At 36.9% G+C, this 16974-nt stretch overlaps 1 protein-coding gene across 1 annotated transcript in view; it reads left to right on the plus strand.

Annotated features, from left to right (window-relative positions):
• ATRN (attractin) overlaps positions 1-16974 on the plus strand; it is a 243133-nt gene that overhangs the window by 28641 nt on the left and 197518 nt on the right. Inside the window, exon 3 of the mRNA XM_036764167.1 lies at positions 657-770. Coding sequence (XP_036620062.1) covers positions 657-770 — 114 coding nt within the window. The remainder of the gene's footprint in view (positions 1-656; positions 771-16974) is intronic.

A 16974-nucleotide genomic window follows, 5' to 3' on the forward strand; every position in this document is an offset into this window, starting at 1 on the left:
AGGAGAGGGTGGTCAGCAGGTCAGATCCTGCAGATAGTTCAATAAGGATGAGGACTGAGAAAATGCCATTGGATTAAAGAATAAAGACTTCATTGGTAACCTTGGAGAAGGCAATTTTACTTAGTAGTGGGGAAGGAAATCATTGTAAACCAACATTTATTCAACATGTCAACATAACTTCAAATTTTCAGCATAAATATTTGAACAGTTGCTTTAAGTCTTTCTCTTCTTTGAGATAATTGACACTTTTTAGTTTCAGGCTTATTAGGAAAGATGTCTTAAGTGTATGTTTTACTTTACTTTAATGCTTTACTACTAGAACTATAAAAGTAGCTTGTTTTATAGTTTATCAAGAAAATGTAGTTGTCATTTTGTCGTGAAATATTTTTTATATTTCTAGGAGTTCAATTCAACAAAGATTTTTTAAGTGCCTACTCTAAAACTTCCTAGAACTATATTCCAAATTAGTTAAAACTCTGAAGGAAAAATAAAAAATAAAACTCAAGGTCAATAGTATATTTGTGCAGGACAGATTTTTAACGTCACAAATATGAGGTTTATTTCAAAGTCAGAGATTTTGATTATTTACATGTGAAGCAAGCATACATTTTACTAACAATATCCTTGTTTATAATTAATTCTTTTTTTTTTTAAAGGCCAAATAGAATACTGCGCCTTCGCTTCAATCATTTCGCTACAGAGTGTAGTTGGGACCATTTATATGTTTATGATGGGGACTCCATTTATGCCCCACTAGTGGCTGCCTTTAGGTAAGTTCAAATTAAATTAAATAGTAATTATTTGTTATTTGCTTTCTGAGTTCTAACTTATCACTTGTGTGTATTCTTGAAAAACTGGCTTTATTCTAGCCAGAAATTGACTGATCTTTTGATAAGGTATGTCCCAGGTGAAAGAGCACTGGCCTAGGTTAGTTAAAAAGACTTTGTTTTTACTCCTGGCACTGTCACCTACAAGCTGTGTAGCATTGGCCAAGTCACTTAGCTTTTCATCATTAGGTTCCTTGGGTATAGAGTAGAGATACCTACTCTGCCTTCCTCATAGGTGTGCATATGGTTTTCTTTATAGTGTTGGCTATCAGGAGCCAAGAAGTTATATGAAGGAGTTTTGAAGGTTATGAAATTTCAAATGCTATATAAATACAAGGTGATTTTATTCTTAAGTAACTTTGTATTTGAGGTTTCCTAAACATAAGTACCTGTTTAGGTGAACTTTCACCTTATTCATCTTCCTGGTTTCCAGACCATGCGTTCTTTTCTCTGGCTGCCACCCTCATTTCCCTCCAACTGGAATTTTAGTCCTCTGGCTCTGATAAGTGAGCTTTCTTGTACTCTGATATGGGTATCTGATTTTTACTAAGTGTCTTACTATCGGCAATCCACTTAACCTGCTGAGTCTCAGTTTCCTGTTCTATAAAATAGAAAAGTAAAACTTACTTCTCAAAGTTGTTATGAGGGTGAAATGAGTAATGTATGTAAAATGGCTTGAAAAGAAGTAATACATTAATGTCAGCTATTATTACTAGCTCAGTATGACCCTATTTATAACACTTCCTCCTTTAGGGCCACATTTTCCTTCTGTTTAAAAGAAAAATGTTGGATTTGATGATCACTAACTAAAGTCCTTTCATCTCTATTAGTCCAGGATTCTATTAGTACATGATAAATTACAGTGTGAGATTTATGCAAACAGTTCAAGACTGTAGGATAGAGTTTATAAGCAAGTAAGACTTCTTTATCAAAACTTTGTATTTCTTCCAAAGCATGCAGGCTCTTTAAGAGTGAATGTTAAATGAATGAATAAAGGAATACATTATTAATTGCAAAATTAATTTTATAGATTAAGTTCTATAGGAATTTGGTGGGGGAGAGGTAAATTTACTGGAGTGATCATGGATAGTGTATAGGAGTGGGAAAGATTTGAAGAATGAGTAGGGTTTTGAGTGGCAGAGAAGGAGGGGGGAAATGGTTTGATTCAAAGTATAGATAGAATAAGAGGTGTGATTTTGAAAGATGACTAATTTGGCTAGAGCAGGGGCTTTGTGTTAAATGCTTGTTGAATTCCATATAGGAATAATGGGAGATATGGTTGGAAATGTTAGTTGTAAGCAACTTTCATATCCAAAGTAAGGATGAAGAACCATTTAAAGTTTTTGAGCAGGGGGATGATGCGATCAAAGTTATGTTTTAGAAAAAAATTAATGTGGTTCATAGTCCTACCACCTGGGTACCTCCTTAATGTCATAGTCTCCAATGTGCTGATAGAGGAAGTAGAAATGTCATTAAAGAGAACAAAGATGAGAAAGGCAGCCATTGGGATGATAGCAAATGAGGATGGTAGAGCAAGTGAGAGTTTTTTAAGGATGAGAGGTGTCCATGGTCATGTTTGTCAGCAGCAGAAGGAATCAGTAGATAGGGAATGATGGAAGATAAGGGACAATGTGAGAATAATAGTAGACTAGGTCTGCTAGAAAAGAAGGAAAGGGATGGAATCAAAAGTACATGTCACGTAGAAGGCTTGGCCTTGACAAATTGAAAGGCCACCATTTGTGGTAGAGATAAAGGAAGAGACAATGGGGCTATCTGTGAAATGAGGAGAAGGAGAGAAGAGGGAGCTCTCTGGTGAATGGCTTCATTTTTTCATTGACGTATGAGATGAAGTGAAGATGATAAATAGACATGGGAAAGGTTGGTGATGTCTTGGGCTTGAGAGAAATAAAATTTTAGAATAGCTGATGTAGGGAGTAGAATAGGGAATTAATTAGGTAGGAGTAGTAGAATGGTTGCCTTGTTACCGTGAGGACTCACTTAAGATTAGATAAGAAAATTTGTAGTGGACCAAATCAGTTTTGAGATTTCTTCCAGCTTTGTTTAATATCACATATAGAAATGAAGGAAGCAGATAGGAATGATTCAGGGTTGGGGGTTGACAAGGTATGATTAGTAAGGAAAAGTGGGCCAGGGATTTAAGATTAACAGTAGTATAGAGCAGAGATGCCAAACTCCCTGCTGAATTAGGAAATGTTTAACAAAAGAAGTTAAAATACCATTTGGCATCGGTAATGTTAACTTGTGGGTTTTCTAAATCAATATGTTGCTTCAGGTTTCTATTTCATATTGACACCATTGGTGCAGGGTTAAATTGGTTCACCAAGGAGTGGAGTTAGGGAAAGGAGGAGTATAGTCAGTACAAGAGTATGAAGGGATAGAGGGAGTGTACGTCATGGACAAAGAACAGGATTAGGGCTTGTAAGGCATAGGAAAAGATAAGATGACAAAAAACTGATCAGATAAAATGATTTTAGAGTAGATAAATATGGAAGTGGAACACTTGTGGGTGAGGGCAAGATCAAAGGCACTGTTGCCTTTGTCCCTTAGTGCTTGAAATAGTCATGACTCAAGAAGTAGTATTGAATAAACAAGGGGAAAATTGCAAGCCAAAGTCAATTGGGGATTACCTGGACCCGTGAATCATGAAGCCATACATGGAATTGCATTTGATGAGGAAAATACAGTAATTACAGATGTTGCATATATAATCAACTCTGGATGAGTTGTCTAATGCCCTCCTAGTATACCTATCAGCAATCTCAAGATAGCATTTTACCACATTCCAGTGACATTTCATAGGTATAGGGAAAACATTTGGCATAACTGTTATTCCAGGTGTGAATTTATAGCAGAGAAGGTATATTATGGTTATGAACTTGGATAGCTAAGAACTTTTGCAACTGGGAAGACCTTAAAACCAGTAGAATTGTTTTACCTACCAAGTTTAAGGGAAAGAAAAAATGACCATAAACCTTTAGCTTTTAAAACTGGAACCCCTCATCCACCTCCCCTCTCCCCTGCTCCCAACGAACAGATGATTTCAAGGAATAATAATAACTGTGTTCTGATGTTGACTCTTAACTATTCTTTAGAAGAAGTGGATCAGGGTCATCAACAGACACATCAAAGATAAAGATTGTAGTTGACTATGGGAATATCATGAACCCATTTCAGTCTATTTAGGGGTCAGGTGATAAGAATTTTAATAATGGGTATTCAACTCTGATAAGTTAACAAATAATGAGAAGAATTTATTAACAGGTGGACCTGTTCTAATGAGGGGCTGGAGGAATGTGACTTTGATTATGTCATTTACATAATGATCACCTCCAACCCTGCGCCCCCCAGCCTTGGGCATCCAGACAAAGGATCTACTATCACCCCAGCCTGAGTAGAACACCGTGGGCTGGGAATTCACCTTAGATTAAATTCTTCATAAGGTTCTCTAGTTGAGTAGGCAACAACTCCACCTAGATATGATGGTCTAAGTGGGGTAAATTTTTGGGCAAGGACAGAGATTTCCTTAAAAAGGAAATAATCCTGGACCTCCCCAAATAATTGGTTTTTTAATAATCATTTCTTTCATTGGGATAGGGCTTTTCATCAGGAATGCTTGAAAGTCTTCTAATTCATTAAATATCCTTTCTCCCGCCCAAGGATTATACTCAGTTTTGCTAGGTAATTTATTCTTGGTTGTAATCCTAGCTCCTTTGCCTTCTGGAATATCTTATTCCAAGACCTCTGATCCTTTAATGTGGGAGCTGCTAAATCTTATGTAATCCTAAATGTGGCTCCATGATATTTGAATTGTTTCTTTCTGGCTGCTACAATATTTTCTCCTTGACCTGGGAGCTCTGGAATTTGGCTATAATATTCTTGGGAGTTTTCATTTTGGGATCTCTTTCAGGAGGTGATCAGTGGATTCTTTCCATTTCTATTTTACCCTCTGGCTCTAGGATATTGGGGCATTTTTCCTTGATAATTTCTTGAAATGAGTTGGCTAGGCCCTTTTTTTGATCATGGCTTTCAGGTAGTCCAGACATTCTTAAATTGTCTGTCCTGTATCTCTTTTCCAAGTTAGTTGTTTTTCCAATGAGATATTTCATGTTTTGTGTATTTTTCATTCTTTTGATTTTGTTTTATTGTTACTTGATGCCTCATTGAGTCATTAGCTTCCAGTTGCCTGATTCTAATTTTTAAGAAGTTATTTTCTTCAGTGAGCTTTTGTACCTCCTTTTCCATTTGGCCAGTTCTGCTTTCTGAAGAGTTTTTTTCTTTAGTGAATTTTTGTACCTCTTTTTCCGTTTGGCCAATTCTTTTTTTTTGAGGAGTTATTTTCTTTAGTGGATTTTTGTTTCTACTTTACCATTTAGCCAATTATATTTTTTATATATGTATATATATATATATATATATATATATATATATATATACATATATTTCTATATTTTTTTGTGCCTCTTGTTCTTCTCTTTTCGTAATTTTCTTGTATCTCTCATTTCTTTTCTCAGTTTTTCCTTTACCTCTCTTATCTGACATTTAAAATCCTTTTTGAGCTTTTCCAGGAATTCTTGTTGGGTTTATGTTCAATTCACCATTTTTCTTTGAGGCTTTGCTTGTAGCTATTTTGACAAACCTGTCTTCTGAGTTTGTGTCTTGATCTTCCCTGTTACCATAGTGGTCAGGTTTATTTTATTTTATATTTGTTTTGTTGTTGTTGTCATTTGCTCATTTTCCCAGCCTGTTTCTTGAATCTTTAACTTAATTTGGGCTCTGCTCCTGGGGTGGAAGGGGGACTATCCTAAGTTTCGGTGTTTTTTTTTTTGTACTGCTCTTTTCAGAGCTAGTTCTAGGGGGTCTGTAGGTTTTCACTTGCTTCAAACGAGGTGTGATTTATAGAGGTCTGGTCACTGTTCTTCTGGCCTGTATTCTGGTCTTTACCCAGGAAGGGACCTTGTTCCCCTGTAGCCACAAGTGCTAAGATTCCTCTTGGCCCTGGAACTGTGACCAAGTCTCCTGCTCTCTTGTACTCATAAGCACTATTGCTTCTTTCTGTTTTAGAATTGAGACCAGGGCTCCTGCTCCCTTGTAAGTGAACACAAGCACTTTTCTTTGCCCTGCAATTGTTACTAGGACCCCTGTTCCCCTGTGGCAGCATGCACTATTGTTTCTCCTCACCTTGGGACTGCAACCCAGAACTTGGTATAGGCAATGCAACAGGGTCCTGAACCCAGCACCAGCAAAATAATCTTTTTCTGACCAGTTGTCTGACCTCTTTACTGTCTATGAGCTGAGAGCTTGTAGCTACTTCCAAGGCTTGCTGCTGTCCCTGTGGCATGGCCTGCACTGTGCCCCAGGCCAACTACCATGCTGATAAGAGAGACCTTTCTTGCTGACCTCCTGAGTTGTCTTGAACTGGAAAATTGTTTCAACTGACCTTTTGTTGATTCTGCCTCTCCAGAATTTGATTTGTCGTGTTATCTTAAAGTTGTATAGAGGGAATTTGGGAAAGTTCATGTGAGTTCCTGCTCCTACTCTGCCATCTTGGTTCTGCCCTGCCTCTGTAGATTTTTAATACTTTTTCTTGCTGTTATGTCAGTGATTGACTAATAGGGAGAGAGGCAGTGAGATGAATGGGCTTCTTGGATTCCCTCTTTGTCCTTAGTAAGTTTGAAATTGATGCCTATGTCAAGTCACTGCAGAGCATGAGTCAGGAATGATGTAGGCATAGGAGTGAACTTGTGGATTAAATTAGGGGAATTCTTCTAGGGGAAGAGTATCAGAATATTAAATAGAGAAGGGAATATTCCCTATCAGTGATAAAGAAGAAAGATCTTGAATAAGGATTGATTTTTGGCTTTCTAGGAACCCTGAAAATATAATTCTATTATGCCTATTCCATTTTGGGACAAGATAATTACCAAATGTTTTTGTAGTATTAACTATTATAGTATAATACTTAACTGTGTCAGGGAATAGTGGTGTTCATGTAAACAGATTGAGGTCAATAGGTCTTAGTTATTTTCTTGTCCTTCCCCACTCTTTTTTGTTTTTAGGTTTTATCACTCTCACTCTGTGAGAGGTCTCTTATTACAAATTAAATCAGTCAAGTAAAATTAATAATACAGTGACTTCATCAGAAAGTACATACAACATTCCACATCTGTATTCCTTTAGCTCTCTATTAAAAAAAATCCCTCCCCCATTTGCAAAAAAGAGAAAAAATTCTTTGTGACAACTATATATAATTGAGGAAAATAAATTCTCTTAAGGGCTGGATTCAGAAATATATTTGTCTCATTCTGTACCCTAAATCTATCAGCTCTATCAGCTCATGTTGTCACTGGTCTTCTAGAATCATGAATGGTCATTTTATTAATCATGGTTCTTACTTTCAAAATTGTTTTTACAGTGTTTTTATTACATAAATTATTCTCCATGGGTTTATAAAAGTTATCAAAATTCTTCATTTTAGTAATACTGGTGTTTTAGGATAAAATGTTCTTCTATTTCCTACTTTACATAGGTTTTATATGTTTCTATGTCTTTTCAAAATCATTTATTTCCTCACTACTTAAAGCACAATAGTATTTCATCATATTCACATACTACAACTTATTCAGCCTTTCCTCTATTGATGACCATTCCCTTAATTTCCAGGTTTTTTTCTGCTGCTTTTCTCCATCCTTTCAAATTTTGCAAGTGGGCTGGTTTTTTTTGCCTTTCATACTGTCTACTTAGAGCTTTTTGTTCTTTGAATAGTATCTCTTCCCTCGTCCATTACAACCTTTTACTGAATCACAGAGTTTGAAGTGATGAGCTGGTCCAATTCCTACCTGAAAAAGAATCCCCTCTAATCTTTCCAACAAATGGGCATCTGCCCTTTACTTGAAGACCTGCCATTAGTAATTTTATAGGTACCATCATGTCATCTGCAAATAAGGATACCTTTTTTCTCCTCTTTACCAGTGTTTCTACCTTTAATTCCATGCTTTTCTGTTATTGATGTAACTAGTATTTCTAGAATTATGTCCAATAATAATGGAGAGAAAGAACATCCTTGCTTTACCCTTTTTTCAGGATCCCTGAAGATCTCAGGCTAGAATATTGCATTGAGTCTAATAAGATGAAATACAATACAAATAAAGCAAACTCTTGGAATTGGGTTCAGGAAACCACCTTCACAAACAGAAGATGGGGAAGATGTGGCTAGATAGTTTTTTTTTTAATCTAAAAAGGATTCTAGCATTTTAGTACAGACCAAGTTTAGTATGAGATAACAGTGAGATTTGATAGTCAAAAAAGCTAATGATATCCTGGGCTACATTGAGAGATATAGTGTGCAAGATTAGGAGGTGATATTCCCAGGGAATGTACTCTTTGTTGGACAGATGCACAACACATTTGGAGACATATAGTAGGTCCATATTAAACCTCTGTTCCTTGGACCTCTAGAGCTTGGACTTTGTTGGAATAGCCTTTGACGACTCTGAATTTCCTCTAAACTTTGATATTACTTTTAGATATATACTGGTTGAATAGGCTTTTGGGGATGAGCTTATTTCTCTTAGAAGATTTCTCAGACTTCCTAAAGAATTTTGGAAATACAACCTGCTCTTAATATAGACTCTATTTGTAGTCTTTTCTTTTTCTTTAAAGAGTTTTATTTTTGCCTTTTCTTTAATGTCACTGGCACTTCCTAATTTACCACCTTCCTTAATGAAAAAATGCCCAGAGTTAAGTGAACCCTAGGATAAAACTCCAGAAGAAGAGAATAATTCTGTAATCATTCCAGAGTAAGATTCACAGAAAGTCTGCGGATTGGCCAGAAAGACTCTCAGAATATGGATGGAAAGCCTACTAAAATAAATGAAGAAAGAGATAAAGAGTAAAATTAGGACTGTTGAGGAGAGTTTGGAATGAGAATAAATGGCATAGAATAGCTGCTGGAAAACTTTACCAAAACAGTGGATATCCTTTAATTGTGTGTGTGTGTGTGTGTGTGTGTATGTGTAAAATACGCATGTGTATATACATACATATATGTGTGTGTATGAATATGAAAGAGAATTTTAAAATTATACCAATAAATATTGGCAAAGTCAAGAGACTGAAAAATTGGAAGAACTGCCGAGAGGTCAGAGAGTCAATTAGCATTTATCAGGTGACTACTGTGTGCCAGAGGATACAATGAAAGCCAAAAGACAGTTCTTGTTCTCATAGAGTTCAGTCAAAGGGGTAGATAATACACAGTTTTATACAAATAGGATATATAAAGGGGAGGTTGGAGATAATCTCAGAGGAAAGCCTGTAGTAAGATTACGGACTCAGAAAGGCTTCCTGAGGGACATGAGACCTTAACTGAGACTTGAAGGAAGCTAGGGAAACCAGAGATGAAGAAGGAGACTGTTTCAGGCATAGGGGGCAGCCAGTGAAAATTCATGGAGTTGAGTAATTAGTCATGTTTGAGGAACAGAAAGGAGGTCAGTGTCACTGAACTACAGAGTACTTGGGGGAAGATGAGTGTAAGGTGGAAGAAGACTGGACACATAGAAAGGAGTCAAATTATGAAGGGCTCTAAAAGTCAAATTTCTGTTTGTTTTTTATTTTATATTTGATCCTGGAGGTAATATGGAGTCACTGGAGTTTTTTGAATAGTCAGGACATGTCCGTGTTTGTACTTTAGGAAGATCAATTTGATAGCTGAGTGAAAGGTGGACAAGAGTCTTAAGGCAGGCAGATCTACCAGCAGGTCATTGCAGTAGTCCAGGTATGAAGTGATGAAGGCCTATACCAGGGGAGTGGCAATGTCAGAGGAGAGAAGGGACCATATGAGAGATGTTAGGAAGCTAGGAATGATAATGCTTGGCAACTAACTGGATATGGGGGAGGGAGTGGTGAGAGAGTGAGGAGTAATGGAAGAAACTGAGACTATGATCCTGGGGGACTAGAAGGGTGGTGTTACCCTAGATAGTAATAGGGAATTTCAGAAGGGGGGAGGGTCTGCGAGAAAGATAATGAGTTCAGTTTTGGACATGTGCAATTTTAAGATGTCTATGAGACATCCAGTTTGAGCTGTCCAGTAGGCACTTGTGAGTACAAGCATGGAGATCAAGAGAGATATTAGGGATGGACAAATAGATCTGAGAATTTTTTGAATAAAGATAATAGTTGAATCCATGAATGTTGATGAGATCATCGAGCAAAATAATAAAGTAGAGGAAGAGAAGAGGGCCCAGGGCAGAGCCTTGTAGGACACCAATGGTTAATATGTGTAGCCTGGAAGAGGATCCACCAAAGAAGACCGAGAAGAACAATGAGACATGGAGGGAGAGAACTAGGAGAATGCAGTGTAATGGAAACATAAAAGAGAAGATCGTGGAGAAGAAGGTAATCGGTAGCCTGTTGCAAAGAAGAACCATCTTTATCTTTCAGACATTGTGGCTCTTCATTTCTTTTGTCATGAGCTTGAATCCACTGGGAACCTCATTATTCATTACTTTTTAGATAGCTGGAGAAAGAACTTCGCTGATAGACTTATCATCACTGGAATCATATGAGAGTTATTCTTTCTCTGCCTCACACATTCAAATTTTTACATTTATTTCATCAAATTCAGTATCTAGAAATTCACCATTGGATCAGTTGGAGAGGATATTTCTTATTAGTTTAAAAGTCTGTTCCTCAGAGAGTCTCTTGAACATTTTATCAGTAAGGACCCAGGTAAAACTATATTACTATGAAAACTAAGCTAAAGATTTTGAAAATCAGAAAAATAAAAACATAGTAAAAAGTTGAAAACTATATGCAAAAACAAAATTTTATTTTACTCTAAATATGTTATTCACAAGGTTTTGTAAATGTTTGATGAATTCTACTGATCCTCCAAAAGGAAAAGACTAATGTTGGCAAAGAAATGACAATATAATTAAATGTAGGATCTTATCCTATTACTAAAATATAGAGTTTTTATCGTATGCTGGTCCTTATGGATAGAATGATGTTTTATTTTGTTTGTTATTTGAAAAGTCTTTAGTGTACTAAAGAATGTTGATTTTAAAGATATGGGAAAGGTCATGAAGTATAAAGTAAAAATGCCTTTTGAGTTTCAAGTGTCTAAAATATTTTTGCTTCTATTGATGTACCTAGTCCTTCTTGCATTAAAAAAAAAAACCAAAGCTGTTCATTATAGAGATTTACTAAGATTCACATGTACATTCCTTTTTGGTTTTTCTGTGGAAATGTTCCTTTAAAATGTAAAAAGAACAATTTTTGAAAGAGGTAACAAATTGTTATAAAATAGTTGAAAAATGCTCTACTTAATATTCTAACAGATGCAAATTAAAACGACTTTAAGGTACTACCTCACTCACCAAATTAGCTAAGATAATTAAAAGCAATGGAAACTAGTATTGTTGGGATTATAATTAAAGAAGTAGAATTTATTAGATAACTCATCTTGCTAAATGCTTTGTAGGACAATTGTGCCAGATATAGTAGAACCTCTATAAATAACTATTATATTAATTTAGCTGTCTTTTTTTTTTTTTGGTCTGGATTTCTGATTTTGTTGGTGGAGGGAACTTCTAGGTGGGGAAATTCCTAACATTGCAGATTGACTATTCTGCGATTTTGAGTTTTAGAGTTTCCTCTAACATTGAAAAGAGAGAGAGTGACTTGTGCTGGATTATATAGCCAGTGTTAGAGTGGCGCCTGACCTCTCATCTTCCTGATTGTTGGGCTTAGTTTCTGTTCACTGTACCAAGCTACTTCTCTGACAGATTTCTGTTGAGAAGTATATTTTCTTTTCATTTGCTAATGTTATTGGTTGTTGTGCTATGCATCTAGAGAAATAGTTTGGTCTAGAGAAAGGCACACTAGGATTTATGTCCAAAACTTAGGTTTTGAATCATACCTCTTACATTTAATAATTTTGTGACTGTGTTACAAAAGGATACCCTACTTTGAGTCTCAGGGTCTTCTACCCCCTCTGTTAGGTAGAATTGGAAAAATGCCATTTATGGAGAAAGGCTAAAGGAAAGTCATTATTTAGCATAAAGAATAGAAGGGTATCTTACTAATGTGTTCATGTCCATGAAAGTTTTTATATAAAAGGGTAATCAGATGCTGTTCATTAACACTGAGGGTCCATTAAGAAGAATAAGCTGAAAATGTCTTAGGAAGGGTAAGATTGTCTGATTGTCAAGGAATGGGTGACAGCAGGGGCTTGAAGAAAGTCTTTGTTTGGATGCTATTTGTTAAAGCAGGTAGGAATATCCATCTTTCGAGATAGTTTAGATGTCACATTTTTTCTTGAGAGTTAATGGAAGTTAAAAAAATTACACTTAACCATTACACTATGAAACATTATAAAATCATTGGAAATTTCATCTGACTACCTATACTAAGCTTTGAAATTACAGTGTTGTTTTTATGAAGTAACAGAGCAAATAGTTGATCCTTTAATGGCAAGTTGTTGGCTTTTGAATTGCACTATTCATTTGGAAGGTCTGTATGTCATTACTACAGAGCTCTTCTGTTTAGTAAACTGATTTGAAGAAATAGCAGTTGCTTCTAATTCTAACTAATGGTGAGAGAAGGCAGCTGTTCAAAAATTCTCTTCCTGACACTACAGAATGAGGGAATCCTTCTAGACCGTCAGTCATATCTTAAATAGTTTCTTTTTTCTTATGTATCTGGCATTATAATAGACCAAGGTCATCATTACCACCTTCTAGTAATAATAGCAACTTTCCTTCACTTACCATTTCTTTTTGTTTTATTAAAACATTTGTATAGTATTTTATAGATTTCAGTACACTTTAATATACATTTTATGATTAGCTCATTATAACAACTTCCTGAGTTAGGCAGAGGCATGTTGTATTTGCATTTTATTAATCAGAACACTAGAGACCTGGGGGTAGTTTGCCTAGTATCTACAGGCATGAGAATATTAAACCATGGTTTAAACCATGAGAATTTTACCAACAAGTAGGTAAGTTTGTCTTAATTCATGAACCTTCAGACAAATTTTAAATGGTGTGTGGGTTTTTTTAACCTTGCTATCTTGTTATATGTCTCTTTTTGTGTGTGCTACTAACTTGCTCAAGTGAAATGTGCCGTCAGGCAATAAGCATCAAATCTGTCTTTATGGTTTTGTTGATCAACAGTGGGTTAAAATTGTATCTTATTCTGGTCCCGCATCTGCTTTTAGTTAGTATGGTAAGTAAGTTTATAAGTAGCCGGTATAAAGTGGCAATAGCAAGAAGTAAGATTGCAAAGAGGAACCTGGAATTCACATGCATACCATCCCAAAGATCAAAGGAGCGTAATTTATAAATTGTTATCATATATTCACCAAAAATCACATCTTGGTAATATATGCTGAATGAGGGGAAGCTAGCTAGGCTTTGCTGTCAGGGTTTTTGGTCTTATGTGACTCCTGTAGTGAGAGAACTCAGCAAATATTACATCCAAATAGCAGCCCTGAGTGAAACAAGGCTGGTGAATGAAGGCCAACTAACTGAAGTCAGAGCTGGATACATGTTTTTCTGGAGAATGCTGTGAAGCTGGTGTATGTTTCCTAATCAAAACTAATCTAGTTAACAAGCTTGTATGCCTCCCCAAAGGGGTGAACAACAGGTGATTGACAACATGATTGCCTCTTGCAGGAAAGTACCATTCCACCATCATCATTGCATATGCTCCCACCATTACAAACCTTGATTAGGTCAAAGAAAAATTTTATGAAGACCTGGAGAAGCTCATTGTCAGTGTGCTGAAAGAGAACAAGCTGATAATTCTGGGTGACTTTAATGTAAGAGTGGACTATCAGACATAGCAGGGAGTCTTTGGGAGGAATGGAGTTGGAAACATCAACGGCAATGGGTACTTACTGCTGAAGACTTGTGTGCCTCGTGACCTTCTCATCACCAACACTGTCATCTGTTTACCTCAATGTAATAAAAATTTCATGGGTGCATTCTCATAGCAAACACTGGCATTTAGTAGATTATTTCATTGCAAGGAGAAGAGACAGATTGGATGTGAGAGTGATAAAGATGATGTATGGTGCAGAATACTGGACTGATTATAGACTTACCCTTTCCAAGCTAAATATTCTTACTCAACAAAAGTGGTGGCCCCAAGGCAAGATGACCACCAGAAGCCTTAATGTTAACAGATTAGAGCACTTCTCTGAACAAGAACCATTTGTTGTTAACTTGGAGGGAAAGCTGAGCCAACACATGGTTCGGAACAGTGGAGCAGAAAAAGAGTGGGCAGCTTTCACTGATTTGGTGTATAGCACTGCATTCATTCATCTGGGCTAGAACACTTGTAAACGTCAAGATTGCTTTATGAAAATGATGGGGAAATTCAGAAGCTGTTAAACAAAAAAAGAGAACTCCACAGGGTTTTATCCACAGGATAGTTCATCCATCTCTGAGAGGCAGCATTTAACTCCTTCAAAAGTTAAGTGCAAGTGAAGCTTAAGAGACATAGGATTCTTGGCTCAGTAAAAAGTCAGATGAAATTCAGTTTTACACTGATAGTAACAATCCAGAGCACTTTTATGATGCCCTGAAGGCTATTTATGGTCCAAAGACCTATGGTGCATCTCAGCTGTTTAGTGCTGATGGAGCTACATTGATCAATGATAAGGACATGATCTTGGAGAGATGGACTGAACACTTCCATAGTGTTCTTAATAAACTGTCAGCAATAAGTGCTAAAGCCATTGACTATATACCTCAAGTTGAAGTCCATCCTCTCTAGCCTCCATCCCTCTATAGACTGTCCTGTGACAATCACAGGGTTGGTGCTGGGTGGGGGGGTGGTTTGTCCCTTTCTCTTAGTCATTGCTGGCAAAATTCTTGCCAGAGTCCTCCTTAATAGGCTGATCCTTCACCTGGAAGATGGTCATCTACTCAAGAGCCAGTGTGGCTTTAGAAAGGGCAGAGGAATGATCAATGTGGTGTTTGCTGTCTGACAAGTTCAGGTGTCAGGAGCAGAACAGATGTCTGTACACAACAGTCATCATTGACCTGACCAAGGCCTTTGATACTGTCATTCGTCAGCACGTGTGGAAAGTTATGGCAAAATTTGGTTGTCTGGAAAAGTTCATCAGTATTGTACATCAGTTTCATGACAGCATGCTTGCATGGGATCTGGGTAATGGACAATGCTTTCACACTTTCCGAGTTACCAGTGGAGTGAAGCAGGGTTGTGTGTTTGTTCCCATGCTTTTTTTGTATGATGTTTCCAGCAGTGTTATGAAATGCCTTCACTGAGGATGAAAACAGCATCAAGGTCAGGTACCACACTGATGGTAAATTATTTAACTTGAAAAGGCTACAAGCCAAGACTAAAGTGGAAGGAGAGTTGGTGCGTGATTTTTTTTTGTTAACAGATGATTATGCACTCAATGCAGTCCCTGAAGCCAATGCAACAAAATATAGATTGATTCTCTATTGCTTGTGCTAATTTTGGCCTAATAATTAACACCAAGAAAACAGAATTTCTCCATCAGCAGGCACTGCACCATCCTTACATGGAACCATTGGGTACAGCAAATGTAGAAATATTGAATGCTGTGGATAAGTTCACTTACCTTGGCAGTATACTTTCCAGATGTATGGGTGATGGTGAAGTTGATGCATACATTGCCAGAGCTAACTCAGTGTTTGGGAGGCTCTGAAGAGGAGTGTAGGAGAGAAGATATTAGACTTCTTACCAAAACTGAAGGTCTACAGATCTGTTGTGCTGACCTCATTGTATTCCTGTGAAATCTGAACAGTCCACCAGTGCCATCCATGTCAGGAATCTGATTTGCTTTCACTTGAATTGTCTTAGGAAGGTTCTGAAGATCACCTGGCAAGATAAGGTTCTTAGTACCTTAGGACCTCACCAAGGTCCTTTCTTGAGCTGAATTGTGCAGAGAGCACAACTCTGATGGGCTGGCCATATTGTTTGAATGCCAAATATACATTTGCCTAAAAGACTAATTTATAGAGAACTTAAGCCAGAAGAAGCAGTACAGGGACACTTTGAAGATCTCTCTGAAGAACTTTGGAATTGATTGTGCAATGTGGGAGACACTGGCAAAGGACCACCCAACCTGGTATGCTTGCATCAAAGAAGGCGCTGTGCTCTATGACCAAAGCAGAATTGCAGCAGCTGAAAAGAAACATGAAGTGAAGAAATTTAGAGACATTTCCACTCCAGATGTTCCCGTGGACTATTTATGCCCAACCTGTGATAGAGCCTTCTGAGTATTGGTATGATCAGCCACAGTTAGACACACTGTACCTTGGCTCCAACATAGTGATGTCATTTTGGTCATCTTCAAGAATGAAGGACAACAACCAATCCAAAGAATTGGGCATGCCTGCCCATTTAATAATTTCATAAATTAAGAATTCTGGCAATATGTTTTCCATGTCCCCATAGCTCAGCTTACAGTTTTACTCAATGGCTGTCATCTAGTGGGAATATTAACTATATTTTAGAGGAAGTTGATCATAGGTAGGATTTTTTTATGATGCTTGTTAGAGAATGTGTTTGTGTGTGTTGAACTACAAAATCAAAATTCATTTGCAGAGCCAATGTAGGAATTTTATTTTATTTTTCAATGTGAGGGGGAGGGGAGGCTTCTCATTGGGCACTCAGCTATTTACAAATATGTTAGATTTTGTTCAAAAGCATCTATTTTTTGTCATAGGGTTTCATAGATAGTTTGTAACCTCAGTTATGGTCATTCATTTGACAAATAGTTTTTTATAAAATACGTAGTATTTAATGAGCACTGCCAGATTTTCAGGGAGATTAAAAGATTAAACAAAACTGGGTCCTTACCACAAGGGAGCTTTCAGTTTAGTAGGAACATATCAGAAACCTTGGTGTCAGAGTATGGAAGGCCTTTGTTTTTTTTTCCGCTGAGAAGTTTGAATTTTATTTTGTAGCCAATGGTGACTCATTGAATGATACTGAGCAGAGAAGTGACAGAAAATTAGATTTATGCAGAAGTAAGAGTAATCTCGCTTAAGTGAGGGGTAGTTGAGGTAAGAGTGTGTATCATTCAGGTTATTGTAGCAGTCATACTGTGTGGTAAAAAGAGGGCGCA

The sequence above is a fragment of the Trichosurus vulpecula genome, chromosome 6 (assembly GCF_011100635.1).
Source record: "Trichosurus vulpecula isolate mTriVul1 chromosome 6, mTriVul1.pri, whole genome shotgun sequence".
Lineage (NCBI taxonomy): Eukaryota > Metazoa > Chordata > Mammalia > Diprotodontia > Phalangeridae > Trichosurus > Trichosurus vulpecula.